We start from the raw sequence: 18,218 nt of genomic DNA, 5'->3' as shown, positions 1-18,218 counted from the left end.
AATAGTTTGTTATCATGTGTGAAGCAACACAGCGTGATACAACACGTGTTTCTCTCTGCCTCGTTAATAACACAACAAACATTTGTCCATGGCTTCTGCTGAACTTTGATGTTTACCACACGTAAATGACCGAAGCAAGTGGCCATAAAAAATAACAAAATAAACAGAAAATCTCTTCCAAACAAAAGACAAAAACATTAACTGTGGCTCTTCTATAATTAGTGTCTTTAGTTAATGAGGAGGGATTCACACCTGCTCGGGAAAGGTGTTATTTTTCTCAATGTTCTGTCTTCAGAGCTGGAAGAATTAGTTGATTAAGGAAAAGGCAACTATTTTGACGTGCGATTAATCACTGTGTGAAAAATGGCGCCTTCTCTGCAGTGATAATTTGCTGCTGCTCCCTGTCTGGTGCGCTGAGCGTCGTTCCAACATTCGTTTAGTTCCGTGACGACACTGAACTAATCTGCCAGCTCTGTGGTGAAGAGCAGCTCAGGGACGATGAGCACAGCTCCTGCCAGCATCCGGTGACCGAGTGAGTGAAGCGAGAAGAATCTGAATGATGACATGGCAACCCCTGTTGTAATTAAAATAATAAAAACTTTATTTGTATAGCACCTTTCATACAGGAAATGCTCATGCTCAAAGTGCTTTACAAGAAAGAAATGCTTAACATAGAAAAGACAGAATGGACGTACAAACAGATACAAAAAATGAATGTAAAATAGGATGGAGAATAAAACCCAACTGATAAAAGTAAAAATAAAGACGATGCATAAAACCAAAAAATAAGATACTAAAATATAGGTACAAAAATAGAGCAGAAGAAGGATAAAAAAAAACGATAAAGCATAAAATCACAACATAAAATATTGAAATATAGGTAAAAATAGATTACATAGGATGCATAAAATCAAGTAAAATACATTTTCAAGAAGTTCAGCTGTACATAAGCACGAGGTAGAGCAAACAAGTTTCAGACCTGTATCAGGAACCAATAGCTCGACATTTTTAGTAATAAAAATCTAAAGTAATGGGGAATAACGACTGGAATAATGTTATCAGAGTTGTGGAGTTTCAGGATAAGTAACGTCAACTTTCAGACTTAATGTTGAACTGAACAAGCAGCTCGTTTTAGAAAATTGTGATTGCATTTTTACATTTCTCGAAGATTGTATAGACTTGATTGATAATTGATTAATAAATTAATTAAGAAAATAATTCATCAATAATGACAAATTAGTCATTAGTGGCAGCACTATCTATCTTAACTCTATGTAGCGTAACTGACATGTGGTGTCAGTGTCTTTTAGTCCATAACTCCTCCTCTACGTTCGAACTAGCTGGCACACAGCTGGTGCAACAGCCTGCAGGACTCTAATGTGCAGCTCAAAGTCTCACAGTCAATAAGAGACACACACCTGGAGTTGAGGGGCTGTCACGACACGGCCAGAACAGGCCACAGGAAAAGGTTGGGAACCAGTGTGTGTGTGTTAGAGGGTGAAGAGAGCACTGTCTTACAAAAACATAATCCTAAACGGGATACATTGACGGCAATGTGTCCTCCATGTGTGATTCGAACGACACATAATGCTGTGATGTGTGTGCTTCATGTCATTCAGAAACTATTTGTTCAGACCTGTGTCTGTGCGACAACAGCGCGACGGCTTTGTGTGTTTGACAGCCTCTCAGTTCTGTGAGGCGCTGACGTCGAGTTTTCATGTGTGAGAGACTCTCAGAAGCCTCCCTTTGGTTTCAGATTTTTGTGTTGGCTGTCGACGCAGGAGTCTTGTGCCGGATAAATATGATTTCTTTATTTTATTATTTTTTGTCGTTTGTTTTGGAGTGAGGAGTGACACTGTTGTGAAGTGCGGGTCCGCTTCTGTCTTTGAGGTCCACACTGGCTCCCCGTGTCTCCGTCTGTGTTGTCAGTTCTTCTGCTGTGGAGTCCCCCCCCCTCCCCCATGTCCTCTGTGTGGCCCCAAAGTGCACTGGAAACCTACTCAGCACTGTGGTGTTGAGCTCCTCTGAAGACTTCTCAAGCTGTGAATGTTTCAGCTTTAGCCTTCTTTAACTATTCTTTACCTGAAGGATGTCAATGTTTTTCTCTTTCATTTGAATGCATCTCCATCCATCCATCTGCATGCATGTGAAAAAAAGCGTTCCTAGATGTTGCATAGGCTCTACTTTATCTCTCTTTCTTTCACTAATTAATTTCAATCCTTTTTAATCTCCTCTTTTCTGATTAACACCATTCCTGCTGCCTCCTCTCTTGAAAAAGTGGCACTTATCTCTAGTGTTGCGTTGCGTTGTTTTATCACATTATGTTGGTTGGCATGATTTTAGAGTCAAATAATCTTCCTGTGTACATCTTCTAGCATGACCCTCCTCCTCAGAGCTCTGCCTCATTTGCACATACAGCAGCCTTCCTTAGCACGTACTCTGCCACCCACCCACTTGCGAGGTCTGCATGCACTGCACGCTCAACTCGACTGTGAAGTGGACAGGCATCTGCATATCCGGCCTCAAGTTCAAACCTTTCAACCATCCACCTAATCCTGATCCAAATCAACCTCGAAATAAATCCTCACACTTCCAATTCGGGCCTGAGAAACCTTTTCTGCGTTCCTGCCTACTCACATGTTTAAAGTTGACTTCTTTTCTTGAAATTGGAGGTATGACAACTGTTTCTATTAGACTTGGGTGCTGTTCTCTTGTAACTCGAAACGTATCCAGTGTGGGAAACTAACCACTCAAAGCAAAGCGGAGAAAAGGTACAAGAAAATAGCACCGCTGCTCCCTGCCTGCTAACCATTTACTCACTCTCATTCTGTTTTTCTTTTGCTAATGAACTCGTGTCAAAACTATAATTTCAGTTCCCCATAGAGAAGTAGTTTTCTATCCTCGGCACAGGATATTTAAATGCGGCGCGGCATTTCTACGAGAATAAATTATAAATAAAGGCTAAGTAATTGCCTTCAATAATTGATGGGCCATGCATCGTTTACAAAATATTGACTCGGAGAAGATTTTTTTAGTATTTCAAAGGGTAATTACAGTTTGAGGAAGATAAATCTGTCAATGCTTTATGACTTCCCTCTGTTTTATTATTTTCTTCAAGTAGCTGCAGCATCAGTGCTCCGAATATTACCTCTAAAATTGCTCTTTTCAGCTCTTCGGGGTGCTGCAGCATAAATGCAGTTTGTGTGTTTCGACTCGTGTTGTGTGTGAGTGCGTGCATGTTTTACAGTAAGGCCCAAATTCAAGAACATTTCAACCTATTTCAGGAGCTATAATTTAGAGTGAATTTGTCTTTATGGAACAATTGAAATTGGACCAGTTTTGGTGTTTAAGTCTTAAATATCTCAGGGAGTCGATGGACGAGTTTGGGCAGGCGATCCTCTGTGTTTGATGAATTTAAAGGCCCCGAAAACCTGTTTCCTCAATCAGCGACAGCAGATATTTTGGGAAATACGCTTATTTGCTTATATGTGAGAAGATTGATTCTCATGTCGGTCTGCTCAATCTGAAGCTTTAACCAGGAGACACTTAGTTTAGCTTAGTGTAAAGAGTGGTAACAGGGGGAAACTGCTAGCCTGCCTCTGTCCAGTGGTAACAAAATCCACCTACCAGCTTCTAGTTACACGCCATATCTCATTTCTTTAATTTATACAAAAACAAAGTTTTTTTTCCTGCACAGAATAAACAAGTTATGTGTTAAAGATACTTTCCAGGGTTGCTGGTTGGTGGATTTTGTTATCTTTGGACAGAGACGGGCTAGCTGTTTCCTCCTTTCTCCAGTCCTTATGCTAAGCTAAGCTAACCAGCTGCTGGCAACTGACAGACATGAGAGCTGTATCAATGTCTTCATCTCACCCTCAGCAAGAAAAGTGGATAAGCTTTATTTCCCAAAATGACAAACTAATTCCAATGAAGAGATTTCTATCTGTGCTCGCCTCGCTTGATTTAAGGGGGCAGGGCTCAATTAGAAGACTGTGACACCACTTTTAGTCAAATCTGGTCAGACCACACCCGCAGTCCTGATGAAGCAGCGCAGCTCTGATATAAACATATAATCCCCAAAACTGATTTCATCATTTATATTTAAAGCTAGAGAGAAATCTCTGAGATGTGAAACCAAGTTTTCAGGGGCTTTAAAAGCGCTAGATGAAGACAGAAGAGTTATTTTTGTCTTAAATCTGAAATGCATGATGAGAGGAAACAGTTGAAACAAGCGCACTACACAGTAGCTTGTAATCCTTTTTTAGCCTCTAAGATTTATTTTGAACGTTCTTACATTCCCGCAGCCCGTGAACTTGCATTGTTTGCCGATCCTGACTCCCGAAATGCAAGAATGTCTGTCTTGTGAAGTGGGGTTCATCATGAATCCTCGCTGACTGGTGCACATACCGTCCACATGGGTCAAATGAAGCGTAGCCTCACATGTTTAAGCAGCCAGGAGGTGTTATTGAAGTGATGCTTGAATGCACACATGGGGGCGATTGAGTTTTATGGTCACACACTGTGCGTGTTTAGCTGCTTGTCTTTAAGGTTAGTTTTATGTCATGATGTCTTGAGTACGTGTGTGAGTGTGTGTTTTTGCTGGAGAGCGTTGTGTTTATGTGTTTCAGCAATGGTACACTGCCACCATGAACCTGCTGGGGACCTGGCTCACTGAACGCATGGATCAGCAGCTGCACGTCTACCAGCTAAAGATCCTCATCAGGATTACAAAGGTAGGCCTGGGAAGCACCTGTCCGACTCATAAAACGTGCTTGGTGTCCACGGGCTTTGCTGACGTGTCTCCGTCCTCCTGTAGAAAAAGTACCGGGACTTTCGCCTGCAGGGCGTCCTCGACTCCACCCTCAACAGTAAGATGTACGACACGGTGCGCAACAGGCTGACCTTGGAGGAGGCCACTGCTTCAGTGAGGGAAGGAGGCATGCAGGGCATCTCCATGAAGGACAGCGATGAGGAGGACGAAGAGGACGACTAGAGCCCGTACACTGACACTCCAACCCTCCCCTGAACCCCCTCACCCCGACCCCCTTTCACACTTTTGACTTTAGCCTGGTTACCGATGCATGTACCAACTCAGATAGCCACTCTAGGACCTCTTTGTCAGCTCGAAATGCCTATGAAGGAACTATTAACTATAAAAATAGTACTTATACTGAGGAAAATCAAAATAAAAATGTTAAAAAATAACTATGATTGGCAGTTTAGCTGTGTCATGATAAAGATAGCACCTATCTTTGATTCATTCATTTCTAAATTCATTTCTATGTGTTACTAAGCAATATGGAGAACCATTTGTTTGACAATGTTGAGTGAGATTAATAGGTGTGTCCCTGTCCAATGCAAACCTATATGGCGCTTCTTTGTCGTATTCTACATTCATTAATGGTACATTGTCGTGATGATGAGTGTGTGGACCCTTTTCTTTGTCTTGTCTGTTTTTAAGTGAATGCCAACTGCTTCAAACTGAAAAGAAACCTCTGTATTTGTTTACGGCTGTTACAGATACACTGTTGTCTACTCACTGTTAACATCAACAGTAAGTCTAGACCTGCATTTTTATCATGTGTCAATGCTATGTGATCTTATCTCAATTACTAATTAGACATGATTCAACAGGAATCTTGAACTTCAACGAGTGGGTATTCTAGAGATGCAATATTCTCATAGCTCCATTTTGATAACTTGGGAGATTCTATTTTTATTTCAACATTAAAAGGCCTTGAAACAGGTTCTATTTTAATTGAGTTGCACTTTTACAGAGAAAAGAGCAAAAATAATTTTTTTTATTGAATAAAAAGTTGGTCTGTCTTTGTTCTGTAATTGTGTAGAATGAGATGTCTGGCATTTGTTTGGGTCTCACTGTTGTTTTGTATATATTATATAAATATATATATAAATATAAAATGCTGTACATTGCATTCTGAGCCATCGCTGCATGCCTGTGGGTTCCCACCCTCCCCAAACGCTTTCTGTTTTCTGTGTGAATTAGCTGGTGGATTCATTCTTGCTTTTGCCTTATGAAAGCCAACAGTTGTAATATGCAAGAGCTGTGGCCTCGAAATAAAAATTACTGTACATGTGCATCCTCTGTCATGTTTACTATAACAGACACAATTAGAAACAGACTGAACTGTACGCTCAGTGGTGGAAAGTAACTAGTTCAGCGTGAGCAACACACTCAGAGGATACAATGACGAGAGTCTATAAAGCTGCTGAGGAATTGTAGAGAATGACGCTGCTCATAGCTGCAGACCTTTCCTCAGAATTCATGTTTTCTTTATCAAAGTTTCTTCCAGATCAAAGTAATCCAGTGCTAGTTATCAATACATTGCCAACATGAACTGTTTGAATTTTTAATGTCACCAATTTGCCTAAATGTAAACAAATATAGGCAAAAAACCCTCCCTGAATGTACAAAAGTTGTAGCCTACAGTTAACTCACTGTCTCCATGGCAACAGGGGGTACTTGTACTTAAAAGTCCACTTTATGATTCTACTCCACTACATTTATTTAATAGTTAAAGTTCCTAGTTAGGCTACGGATTAAGATTTTATATACACAATCTGTGATCATTTTCACAATAATCCATAAACAATGATCATTGTGATACCCAACATGAACATCCTGCAGACACTCTAATGCATCAGTAATAATAAGGAAGTATGAGCTGCTCTGCACAATGAGTACTTTCAGTGTACAAGCGCAGATGCTTCTATGAATAAGTAACTTCTGTTCGTGCAGGACTTGTACATGTAACTGAGTATTTTTCAGTGTGGTACTAGAGTAAAGGATATGAATTCTTCCGTCAGTGGTGTTTGGTGACAGACTGACAGCAGGGGGCAGCAGGATGAACATGGTGCTTATTTGCTTTTCATGGCAGCTGCGGGAGTCAACACTCGTCCATCAGCAGTTTCATGTAACACAAGGATGCTGTGCACCCAAACCCAAACTTTATTTAATGTATAGCAATACAGTTCACCTATTAAATAACACTATTACACTATAATATGGTATATGACAGCATCATAGAAATATATAGCTATGATACTATCATATAAACATGTGATATGATGGACAAAACCATTTTATTATTCATTTAAGTTACAAAATAGACTTAACTACCTGGCCAACCTGGCTGAAATGCACTGAGGCTCACATACTGGATCCCTGGACCCTTGAGCAAATGTCGGGAAAATCTGGTTAAACATCAGCATGGACCTCAGAGGGGCAGGTGGGGATTCTGCTGTGGAGATTTGGATAATACATTTTCCACAAAAGTACAATCTGTTACAGGGCCACTATACAAACCAAATCTTTGTATGAAAATATAAACTTCTATGATCACAAAGATTACATTAAAGTCAAAGACGTTTTGTTTTTGAAGTGAATGTGTTCGGCCGCTGCACTGAGCGCACACGTATCCAACAGAGAGGCGCTGGCATTCACTCACTAAAGGAAAAATGGAAAAAAAAAAAAAAAAAAAAAAAAAAAAAAAGCTGCTGCAAAGAAAAGCTTTTGCTGCAGAGCCAAGCGATCAGAAATCTGGACTTTTCTCCAAATGTTGGAGAGTTTTCACTGAATTTAGCAAACTCCCCTTTGTCAGAGAAGTTGGTGTTCACAGAGAAGGAAAAACATTTCATCATAGAGTACATGATAGAGTATGAGGATACACAGAATTCAATCAAGAGAGAGGGATGTTCAGGGTTGAAGAGGGCGTATAATTAACAGCCACAAAACCGCGCCAAGACAGAATATCAGCCCAAATCAAATATACTTTACAGTCTGAATTTGCAGTCTCGCCGTCTCATGTGAGGGACGCTTCATGTACTCTGATTACCGCGTGTAATCCTGAGAACAGAAGCACGAATTCACACCTCTGACACGAGCGAATTGCGCTGCAAGATTTAACAGATTTGATTTGAAATTCTAGTAGATTAAATAGATCTCAGGACAAAACCACATACAGGTCGCAAACTGGAACCACATCTTTGGTTACAAATAAAGCATCAACCCCCCCCCCCCACACACACACACACACACACACACACACACACATATATAAAAGAAACTGCAGTGTCTGTGGGAAGTATTCACCCCCCTTTGGAATTTCTCATGTTTACTCATTTACACCTTTGTGTCAGTGGATGTAACCAGGACCCCCCCCCCCAATCGTTCTTTGTCGTTCATCAGTTGCTGAAGCTCAACGGAGCTGTGTGCCATCAAGGTGTGACAAATTATTTTAGGTTAAATATACCTGGATGTAAATCCAGTGGCAAATGAATGCTCCAAACACATCTGTGGCAAGTTTACTGAGAATTACTAATCAGGGGACGGATGTAAGAACAGTTCCAAGGCACTGGAATAATATGACTGTCAAGAGGTTGGCACAGCTCCGAAATGTGAGTGTGCTGAGCAGGGGGGGGGGGGCACTAGTGAGACCACTGAGAGGCCAAGGGGGCTGGGAAGAAGCTGCAGGGTTTCACGGCTCAGATAGGAGACATTGTCCAGGGGGGTTAACCAGCCGCGGCTTAATGGAAAGGTGACAAAGACGCAGAAGCGGGAGACTGCGTGATCGTGGGCTGATGATGTTAAATGCTCTGTGGAGTGTAAGGCAAACACGGCACATCTGCAGAAACACGGCGTCCTCATCGTGAGCTCAGGGGGGCTGGTGAGGATGCCTCTCTGCAGCAGGCTTGTGAGGGCAGAGCGTAAGACGAAGGCAGCTAAATATAAAGAAATCCAGGAAGATTTGTGTGAGAGAGCTGCAAGATGATTTATTTTTCATCAGACGAAATATAAAAAACCCACAGCTACAGAGCAACATCTTTTATTCAGCAGCTTATTTTACATGAATTTTCTATCCGTTTTTACGTTCATCCTTATCTTTAATGTGTGAAGCACTCGGTGCATGTGATTCCTCTGTTGTGAAGCACTTTGAGCTGCATTCTAATTTCTTCAGATAAAGTTTAGTATTTTTATAATTGAATAAGAACAACGATATAGTGCGATCCTGGAGGCGAGACCAATCCGAGGCCAGAGTTTAGTGGCAGGACGTGATTCTTTTCTCACGTGAAGTCCTGATTAAACCCGACAGTTCGATGACGTGATGAACTGCAGACGTGTCCGGACGCACAAACCCGTCCACACACACTCACTGCAAATGTTCACAAAGCTGTTTTCAGTGAAAATCATCTTGAAGGGGGTGAAAACTTTTGAAAATGGAGATCAATTTGCGGGCCTTTGTTTCTCCTATTCATCAGTGTTGAGTTAATCCTCATTACACCCACTGACTGAATGTTGTGAAACAATAAAACGTGGAAGGTTTGAGGGGGGTGAATAGTTTCTGAAGACACCAAGCTGCATCGATACAGATGCCTGTTACATTTGTTAACCGTTGAGCTTTGACAGTTGAGGTTAGAGAAGCTGGAAAAAAGATGGTGAAAAAAAAAAAAACAATGGAGCTTTTTTGATAATTTATGACAAGCTAAAGAATTAAAAAAAAGAAAAAAACAACAAGGCAAGTGGACAAATAGGCAAAGTACATAAAAAAAGAAAATATAAATATAATATTGGCTGGGTATTGAATAGAATATATATATATATATGTATGTGTGTATATATATATATACACACACACACAAAACAATTTAACAATATAAATCCCTGTAAAAAGCAATAAATGTTCACATTAGATGTTGAAACACATTTTAACAAAATAAGCCACAAGTACATTATACAAGACAGCAGTGAGATATCTGGACCAGAATGTGAATATTAGGCAGGTAATAGTCTCTTAACGTGTGATAAAGAGCTTCACCGTGTGGAGCGGAGCCTCAAAACAGTTCGTTTGATCAAAGTGGCAAAGTGACATGATGCATGCTGGGCGACGCCGTGATGCGATGATTTGTTTTGACACGTCACATCAGAGGTGGATCGCCGTAACTCATCCCTTCCTTCGCGCTTCAGGCTGCGTCTCGATGCGGTCCAAAGATCCCGGTTTCGTCGTGACGCCGGGGTTTCGCCGTGAAACTGTTTCACTCGCTGGATTTAGGCAGTAACACTGATAGTATAGTGCAAACTGGACAGAGCTGCTTTTTCCTCATGTCAACTTAAACAGGTGCAAACACTCAGCAGGATAACATTTAAGACGAGAAATAAAGGACAAAAACATAAATATCAAAAAACTTTTATCAGTATAAAAAGTAATAAGGTTATTCATTTAATCAATAGTCTGGCAAAAAAGGCCTCAGAAAAGTTCTCGAGTTTTTACAAACTAAGTGCCTGTTGGAATGTCCTCAGACGAGCGACTCCATGCTCTCTGCAGGGTCCGACTCGTCTGCAATCACCACCACCCCATTAGTGTCCATGTGCATGGGGCTCAGGCCACACTCTGTGTTACCGACCAGGCTGAGCATGGCTTTGTAAAGGTACTGGTACTGCTCCTGTGCACACACACACACACACACAAACAAACACACACACACACACACGCACATCAGGTTAACGTCACACATCACATCCTGTCACCTGCTGCGGATCTGAAACGCAGCGACATTTCTCTAAAAACTGCACATCAGTCGTTTTGATACAAACATCGAATGGAGTGTGAAAGGGGTCGCTCGTAGAGATGAACCCGACAGAATTAACGGCCGATTCTGCGGCTCGCTCGAGCTTTTTAGCCTCTTTCAGCTCACTGATTCGATTTCATGCCCCACACAAGTACACACAGAGCTGAATATTGGGCTTACGACTGCGGATGAATGCTAATGTTGCGTCTGCTGGATAAAAAGCGGGCTTGTTCACAAACATGTCGGCCATAACAATGCCAGCTCAATGCGGTGGCTGCTGTGTGTGTGTGTCTCTCAGCTTGTTCAGATGGTTTTCTGCCCCCTTGTGGCAAAACATTGGTCAATGCAGCTTTAAATGTTTCTCGTGGCAGCTTTGATTGAAACTGTTGGCTGCCACACTAAACACAACACAAAAATATATCCCTAATGAAGTCGATATGGCCAACGTGCCTATGCCTCACACACGCAGCAGATACAGAGCAACATTACTGTCTGTCTTTTTAGCTGCTCGATGCTCCACTTTGCTCACCGGCTAGTTGCTGACTACGTCATTTTGTCGTAAAGTTGAGGGCCAGGAAACCAATAAGAAGCTAAACTGCTCCATGGAGCTGAGGGGAACTCGCTGGTTGATCCTGACATTAAGGTGAACTTACGATATCAGTGAAGACGCCAGGCCTCATGAGATTGATCATCTTGGCCACCTGGTAGATGTCGACCACCCCCTCGTTCTCCAGCTGCTGGGACAGTGTGGTGAGGGCACAGAGCATGCCTGCTGACACTGCTCCATACCTGTGTGGAGATGTTCAAAATCAGCTCTGCTCCACTGTTTAAGTCCTGCTCAGGTGTTCATAAACAACATCACACCTCCCAAGTCTCCGTAAGACTAAGTTTAACTCCATCACAAACGGCAGACCAGGGCTTTTTAGTGCTCGGCTCTCATCATCACCTTAACTAACTGCAGACTGTGTTATCAACTTATTATTATGCATGCACTCCTCTGCATCCAACGAGCAGCTGTCAACATGAAATACACTGCGGCGAATGGCAGGATAAGATGTGTGATGCGAGCAACTCCTTCCATATGGATTTTGGTCGTTAGCAATTAGCATCCTGTCACGTTAGTGTGGCGTAAGTGGGTGGTGAGACAGATTGGCCTGTTGTTTAGTCTGTGAAAACTTCGGCTGCAGCTTTAAGTTAATGAGGGGCGAAGTGTGATGGAGTATCAGGACCTTCAGTGACGAAGACTACTCAATTAGCTGATGTTTTTCGCGAACGGCAGCAGAGTTGCTGAAGGCACGGAGGTCTGAAGGAAGGACTGGGAACAACTGTGGCTATGGCTGTTATGGTTGCCTGGCTACTAACAGACTTCTGAGTGGTAGTTTTGTTCACCGTGGTAGCTGCTCAGTGCTGGCGTACACTAAAGGACTTGAAAAAGCTCTCCATGTTTCATCGTATCCTACTAGTGCAAACACTCAGTCAAAGGTAATAAAACATTTCAGGTTCATTTGCCACTTCTAAACCTTTACAATCCAGATCCAGACCATCAACATGTGATAAAAAAAACAAATGCATATTAATCTACATGGACAACATTTCTGTGAGACAAACGTACTCATCGTGCACGATGGTGGGGCCGTCTCGAGTCATAGCCTCTTCCTTGATCACGCTGATGAGCTCGAAGGTGCTGCTGAGAGGAGCATCAGGGTTGGGCCATTTAGGGCACTGAAAATGTCTCACCTCCAGAACGTAGTCATCCTGCCAAACACAGGAGAGGAGTGTCACCCCAGTGCAACGCACGACACACGTGACGTGGCATGAAGGCACGCCATAGCGCTCTCCTGACCTGTGGCGCTTCATGCGGCAGCAAGCAAACATTAAGCACAGTACACGTGATGAACGGAGCTCTGGGTACCTGTGTGGCCTCTAGGATGAAGTCGTGGATGATGATCTGCTCCTCGTTGGAGAGGCACAGTCTGTCCTTACTGATGAGCGTGACAGTGAAGGCGATGCAGTTCATGGCCTCTTCCCGACTCGGCCAGTAAACAAATTCATCCTCAGCCTGCAGAAAAACAACAGCAAGTCAAATAAGGTATGTTGCGGTTAAATCTATTTACCAAAGTCTGTCACTAATTCTTTGTTTTGCTCGTTATCTGCCTGTATGTAGACAAGATGACCGATATTGAACATTTCTTATCAAGAGGACAAATAACAGAGGAAAGATGATCAGAAAACAGTTTTTTCAGTCTCAGGGTTACTTACCAGGCCCTGGTTGTCAGGCAACATGACGATAATTTGAGCGTTATGGTCCCAAATCATCCTCCAGAAGTCTGTGGTGGTGTGGGGTAAAGGATGCTGGGTAATGATGAACTCATTACTCCTGAAGTAACCCTGAGGTGACAAAAGGTGGGCCGTTAGCCTCGCTAAAGCTCACACCGCTCATGCTGATGGAGGATTATGAAAGCTGACAGACTACTGATCATTTCCTAGGAAACTGTCACCGCAAACTGTCAGACCTGTCAGTAAAGTTCTTCAAATTACACAGCGAGCCAGACTATCACACTGTACCATTATGTAGGATGCGTTAATGTAATCTGTTCCTTTCATTCCAGGCAGAGTGGTGAGTCCGACCCTTGCTCGCTCGGCTGTGGAGAGGCAGAGAGGGAGAAAAAAAAACACATTAAATCGCAAACCCGGGCCTCTATAATATCATGCTGGCAGATAATGCACACATTCATTACCAGGCCTCGTTGTTGCTATAGCAACATGGACCTCCTTCTCCCTCCGCCAGGGTGCAGAGAACGCATAGAAAGATTAACTTATAGGATTATGGAAATAGATTCTAATTTTGGAATATGAATTGTCTTTAATAATGTACTGACTGAAAAACAGGAAAATGGAAATGCTGCGAGTTTCACTGTTTTTTTCTTCTATTGCAACAAGGAAGGAAAAGTAACCAACACAGAGCAGATTTCATGTGTAGAAAATCCTTTTTAATAGTGTCCAAATGTAATTTTATCCTTCAAATTGAAACGTTGTGTGGCTGTCTGACTCCTGTCAAGACAGCCACCGTGATTACTTTCTGTGTAAACCCACTGTAGCCGGGCCTCGTGTTGCCCCTGAACGCAGTGGCTTTACATGTTCGACATGACCTTGCTTCCCCAAGACCTCGGCTCCACTGCGAGTGTGCTGTGGTAAAACAGATAAGATACTCACAGGGAACCACTGAGGAGTTGCGGTTCTTCTCCTTGTTGCTGTCTTTGTGGGCACTGAAGCACTCCACAAAGCGCGTGTTGCACTGAGTCAGAAGCTGGTGAGAGAGAGGGCAGAGACCCGAAAATAAAAATCTGATTGTAGCCGCTGAGACTCACTGTAAATTCAAATCAAACATGAAAAACAAAAGATATGATGCTGTTTAACACCCAAGATGAACAGCAACACTTTCATATTAATAACGAGCATGTGACGCTCCGGAGGAAGTGACATTATGTGTGAGCAATTAGTTTCTCTCTCCTGATGTTGAGGGAGCAGGAGCTTGATGAAACATTCATCGAGCTTTGTGTGAGGCGGCAGGGGTGACAGACGTGACATTAATATAGCCAACATCAGAGACGCTCTCAATCTATTCCAGTCTTGATCTGGAAAGTCACGGCGCACGTTGATAACGAGCTCCCGATCCAAAGAGCGGCTCCGTTTCGGCTGGCGGTGCAAACCGCACGCGGTGACAGCGCCTCCGACCGGACCGGTCCGGCTCCCGGAAGGATTACTCACCCTGAACTGCTTCTCCAGCTGCGTGCGGCCTGTCGAGTTGGGCGTGAGGATGCTGTTGACGTAACTGTGCAGCTGCCAGGCGGGGACCTCTGTCTCTCTGCTCAGGATGCTCTCCATCAGAGCATCGTGGATGAAAACATACTGCTCCTGAGGGGACACAGAGGGCGTTCCAAACAATATAGGAATAATAGAATATACATATGAACAAAACAACGTTATTAATAAATACAGACAAAATGAGAAACATAACCCTGAAACTATGAAAGAATGCAGCAGCTTCAAACAGGGCAGAGGCTGTTATGTGATTGGATGCTAATTTATTCAAATGGAAGCAAAGGTCAATCACAGCCAGTCAATCTCTTTGACAGACAGAGGCTGATGACAAGTGGCACTACAAAAACAAATGGTCATTGGGAAAAATTATTGTGAAATAAAACATTGATAGAAATGAGTCAAAAATAACGCGCAGTCAGTGGAGGGAGACGTATTCAGAGGTAAATGTAGCAACGGCACATCGTGGAAATACTGAATACATCAAACATCAGAATCAAAATATGCTTTAAATACCAAATATAAGTAGTCATTATGCAGAGTGGCCCATTTCAGAGTCATGTATATTTCATGACTGGATTATAACTATGGAAGCATTAATACGGAGCACTTTAATGTTGAAGCTGTTAAGGAGCTAATTACCTCATCATTTATTAGTTGATTAATAATTTGAATCTGCTGTGACTAGTAACCAAAACTGTCACGTAAATGAGGTACAGTAAAATGCACGAAATCGGCCTTCAAATAGAGTACAAGTATAAAGCAGCAGAAAACAGAAGTACAGTACAAGTACCTCAAAACCGTACTCATGTACTGCACTTGAGTAACTACTCAGTAACGTTGCATCACTGGCTGTGATATTCAGCCTGAGGAAATAACATTTCACAATAAGATAACAATAAGAAGTTTTTACGGGATTCACTTTCATTGGATTACTTTACTACTCAATGAGTACATTATATATTTTGTCTGTATGTGTTCATATGATGTTTTAGCCATTTCAGTGTCTTATTGATTTGCTTAAGTTTGATCACAATGAACGCAAAGGAAACGGCCAAGAGACAGAAAGCGAGAATGAAAGAGATTTGCAGAAAGACACCTGAAGAACATCAGGTCAAATCCTTGATCCGGCTTCACAGCATAAGGGAGGATTTAGGGTTTCTCACCTCAGTCTGAACCAGGTAGTTGCGTTGTGTGCGGATATGTTTGAGAAAATCCAGGACGCTGACTGTGCTCTTGTCCTTGATCTGTTGTAGCATGCTGTCAATGACGATGTAGGTTCCCGTCCGCCCAACCCCTGCACTGAGGAGGAGCACAGCACAAAGCAATATGAGCATAACGGCGGGCCCACAGAGGGAAAACACTGAGGCAGCCCAGGAGCTCGGCAGTGAGCGCTGTACCTGCAGTGCACCAGGACGGGGCCCATGTCTGCCGTACGAGCTGCTGATGAGCGGTTGATGAAGGTGAGGACAGGGAGGGTGTACTCTGGCACTCCCATGTCAGGCCACTGAGTGTAGTGATACTGCACCACGATGCGCTCATTTAGCTTCCCTTTTGGGTTCCCCTTCTGACCCTGGAACGTGAGAGCAGACAGGTGAGCCTGGTGAGAACACAATGCAGACTCTGTTTACTGTACGTGCAGGACATAATCATGAGCCGGGCGCGGCGGCCGTCGTAAGCGCAGACTTAGCCTTGTTACAACGTAAGTGTTCAATAAGTGGAGATTTTAACACGAAGGTTAATTTAAAGTATTAAAAATGTGTAACTTTAAATATGGAACTGTTCATGCGAGCAGAGCTGAGGGAGTTTGGATGGAGCAGATTTCTTTTCTTTTCTGGGTTGGACTGTCGCCTTATCTCGTGTTCAAATTTCGCTCCGGTAAGTGAATGAAAGCCTCTCTGACTTTTCATGCCGCTGCAGCTGCTCTCTGCTTGTTTTGTTGGCCATGTTAGCACTTTGTTTCCAGCTGTGTGGGTTACAGGTAATACTTCATTGACTCATTTGTTTTTCTATATGTTTTGTGCAGTTTGTTGGAGAGTCTGAGACTGAGGGAAAGAGTCACATAAGATAGAGAGAGACTCATACAGACAGATACATTTTCAGTTAACCTATAGTCTGACTGGTTCTATAAGCTTAAAAAAGAGGTTTAAAATGAAATGAAATAAAGTGTTTAAAAGAACTTGACTTGAATCTACGGAGCTCATGTTTAATCTGCAAATTAGTCTGGCTCGTGTTTAAGATAAAATTGAATTAGATTGCTAGTTGATTGCTTTTGACTGGACAGTATTACTGATGCTTCCTAGCAACTAATTTACAAATTACTCCGGGCTCGACTAGCAAAGAAATTCCTTAAATTCACACAAACAGCAACAGTTATAGAAATGGCTGGTGCAACTTGACCCAAGTTTAAAGTGGAACCTCGTTCAAACCCAACAGTTTTGAAGAAGAACAGATGCTTCGTTACCTTTTTAACTTTAGTGTTCCTTATAAGGAAACGCCGCAGTGTGTAGCAGGCGTGCACTTTGGTGCTTTTCAGCGTCACCACAATGTTTCCATACTGCTCGCTGTTCTCCGTCGGCCAGTACTGGTCACATTTCCTCTGAAGGGACACAACACACACAGTGAGAGACACGCCGCGTCTGAAATGTGATCTGCGCTTCTGTGAAGGATTCAAATGAACCTACTCTGCCTTTTTCCACCAGGTTGGTTATCATGATGATGATTCCAGTGTTCTGCTCCCAAACCATCCTCCAAAAGTCCTCAAATGTAGACTTCAGAGGACCCTGAGCAGCTATATAAGCTCTGGGTCGGTTGTATCCCTGAAACAGGAGAGCGGTGGAATATATTAACTGGTAAGATGCAATCAATATTGTATAAACTACCGACACCCCCTGATATAGCTGATATGACTTGTTTACTGACACAAGACATTTGCAGGTCATGAATCCACTTCATCTGACAGAAACTGTAAATATCTCTACAAGAATCAGTATTTTTCAAATAGACATCCAAGTTTTATTGCCCTGTGAGTTTTATGATTTTGATATCTCAATCATTTGAAACAAAGAAGTCAGCATGGCGTTCAGCACTATGAATAATTCTTTTGTTTCATTCAACACAGAGTCACGCAGGTGAACTTCACGACCTTGTAAACACACAAAAAAAGGAAACTAAACCAAGACCTGCGTGGAAAAAACAAGAAAGAAAACCGTCGAGTGGTCGGTAAAACTCACATCAACATAGTTGGCATTGATGTAGTCCGAATGTTTAGCATCTTTCCCCGCCAGAGCTCGCAATTTCACCCTGCTGTGGTCATCTAGGGAAAGCATTGACATATTCGTGAGGATTATTATTGAATTATGAATTATTAACAGGATGAAAACATGTAATAAAAACATCACTGGATTCCGCAGCAGCAGACATCATAATCAGATTTTACAGTTGACTCACAGGCCACAATGTTGATGTATCTGTTTTTGTGCTTGTTGTCAGGATGATTTGAATGTTCTGCTGTGATTTTCAGGTCTGCTGTGGAGCGCTGGACCTCCTGGAGAGAGAAAAAAAACAGACGGATGGATTTTTATTCGACGAGGAGAGAAGGTGGAATGGAATTACCCTCTAGAAGGAAGTCATATTTACCTAAACGGTTACTGTGCTTTTGTAGATTTCATTTTTTATGATACTAGTGTTCTTTAAAAGGGTTTTTCCCCCTCTTTTTTCCCCAAACTTCCCCCTGCATAAGGAGCTCTGAGCTCAGGACAGACTGCAAAGCAGAACCTCAAGCATGGAATCAGCATCGCAGTCAAGGACAC

At 42.5% G+C, this 18,218-nt stretch overlaps 2 protein-coding genes across 8 annotated transcripts in view; one reads left to right on the top strand and one right to left on the bottom strand.

The window, feature by feature from the left end:
* cadpsb (Ca2+-dependent activator protein for secretion b) overlaps positions 1–6,007 on the top strand; it is a 65,851-nt gene extending 59,844 nt beyond the window's left edge. For all 7 annotated transcript variants that reach the window (XM_041944610.1, XM_041944593.1, XM_041944602.1 and 4 more), the window contains 2 exons: positions 4,629–4,733; positions 4,817–6,007. In XM_041944610.1, coding sequence (XP_041800544.1) covers positions 4,629–4,733; positions 4,817–4,993 — 282 coding nt within the window. In that variant the 3' untranslated portion in view covers positions 4,994–6,007. The remainder of the gene's footprint in view (positions 1–4,628; positions 4,734–4,816) is intronic.
* Positions 6,008–7,523: 1,516 nt separating this feature from the next.
* The window catches only part of ca16b (carbonic anhydrase XVI b), a 100,499-nt gene continuing 89,804 nt past the window's right edge, over positions 7,524–18,218 (bottom strand). Inside the window, exons 16-29 of the mRNA XM_041948052.1 lie at positions 17,857–17,953; positions 17,640–17,722; positions 17,091–17,225; positions 16,871–17,005; positions 15,807–15,979; positions 15,573–15,708; positions 14,356–14,502; positions 13,801–13,894; positions 13,153–13,229; positions 12,847–12,975; positions 12,500–12,646; positions 12,200–12,342; positions 11,241–11,376; positions 7,524–10,461 (exon numbers count right to left, since the gene is read on the bottom strand). Of these exons, the coding sequence (XP_041803986.1) occupies positions 10,315–10,461; positions 11,241–11,376; positions 12,200–12,342; positions 12,500–12,646; positions 12,847–12,975; positions 13,153–13,229; positions 13,801–13,894; positions 14,356–14,502; positions 15,573–15,708; positions 15,807–15,979; positions 16,871–17,005; positions 17,091–17,225; positions 17,640–17,722; positions 17,857–17,953 (1,779 nt within the window). The 3' untranslated portion in view covers positions 7,524–10,314. The remainder of the gene's footprint in view (positions 10,462–11,240; positions 11,377–12,199; positions 12,343–12,499; positions 12,647–12,846; positions 12,976–13,152; positions 13,230–13,800; positions 13,895–14,355; positions 14,503–15,572; positions 15,709–15,806; positions 15,980–16,870; positions 17,006–17,090; positions 17,226–17,639; positions 17,723–17,856; positions 17,954–18,218) is intronic.

The sequence above is a fragment of the Chelmon rostratus genome, chromosome 2, assembly GCF_017976325.1.
Source record: "Chelmon rostratus isolate fCheRos1 chromosome 2, fCheRos1.pri, whole genome shotgun sequence".
In the NCBI taxonomy this organism is placed as follows: Eukaryota; Metazoa; Chordata; class Actinopteri; order Chaetodontiformes; family Chaetodontidae; genus Chelmon; species Chelmon rostratus.
The sequence above is the reverse complement of the archived record's forward strand: the minus strand, read 5'-3'. Positions and strand labels throughout refer to the sequence as shown.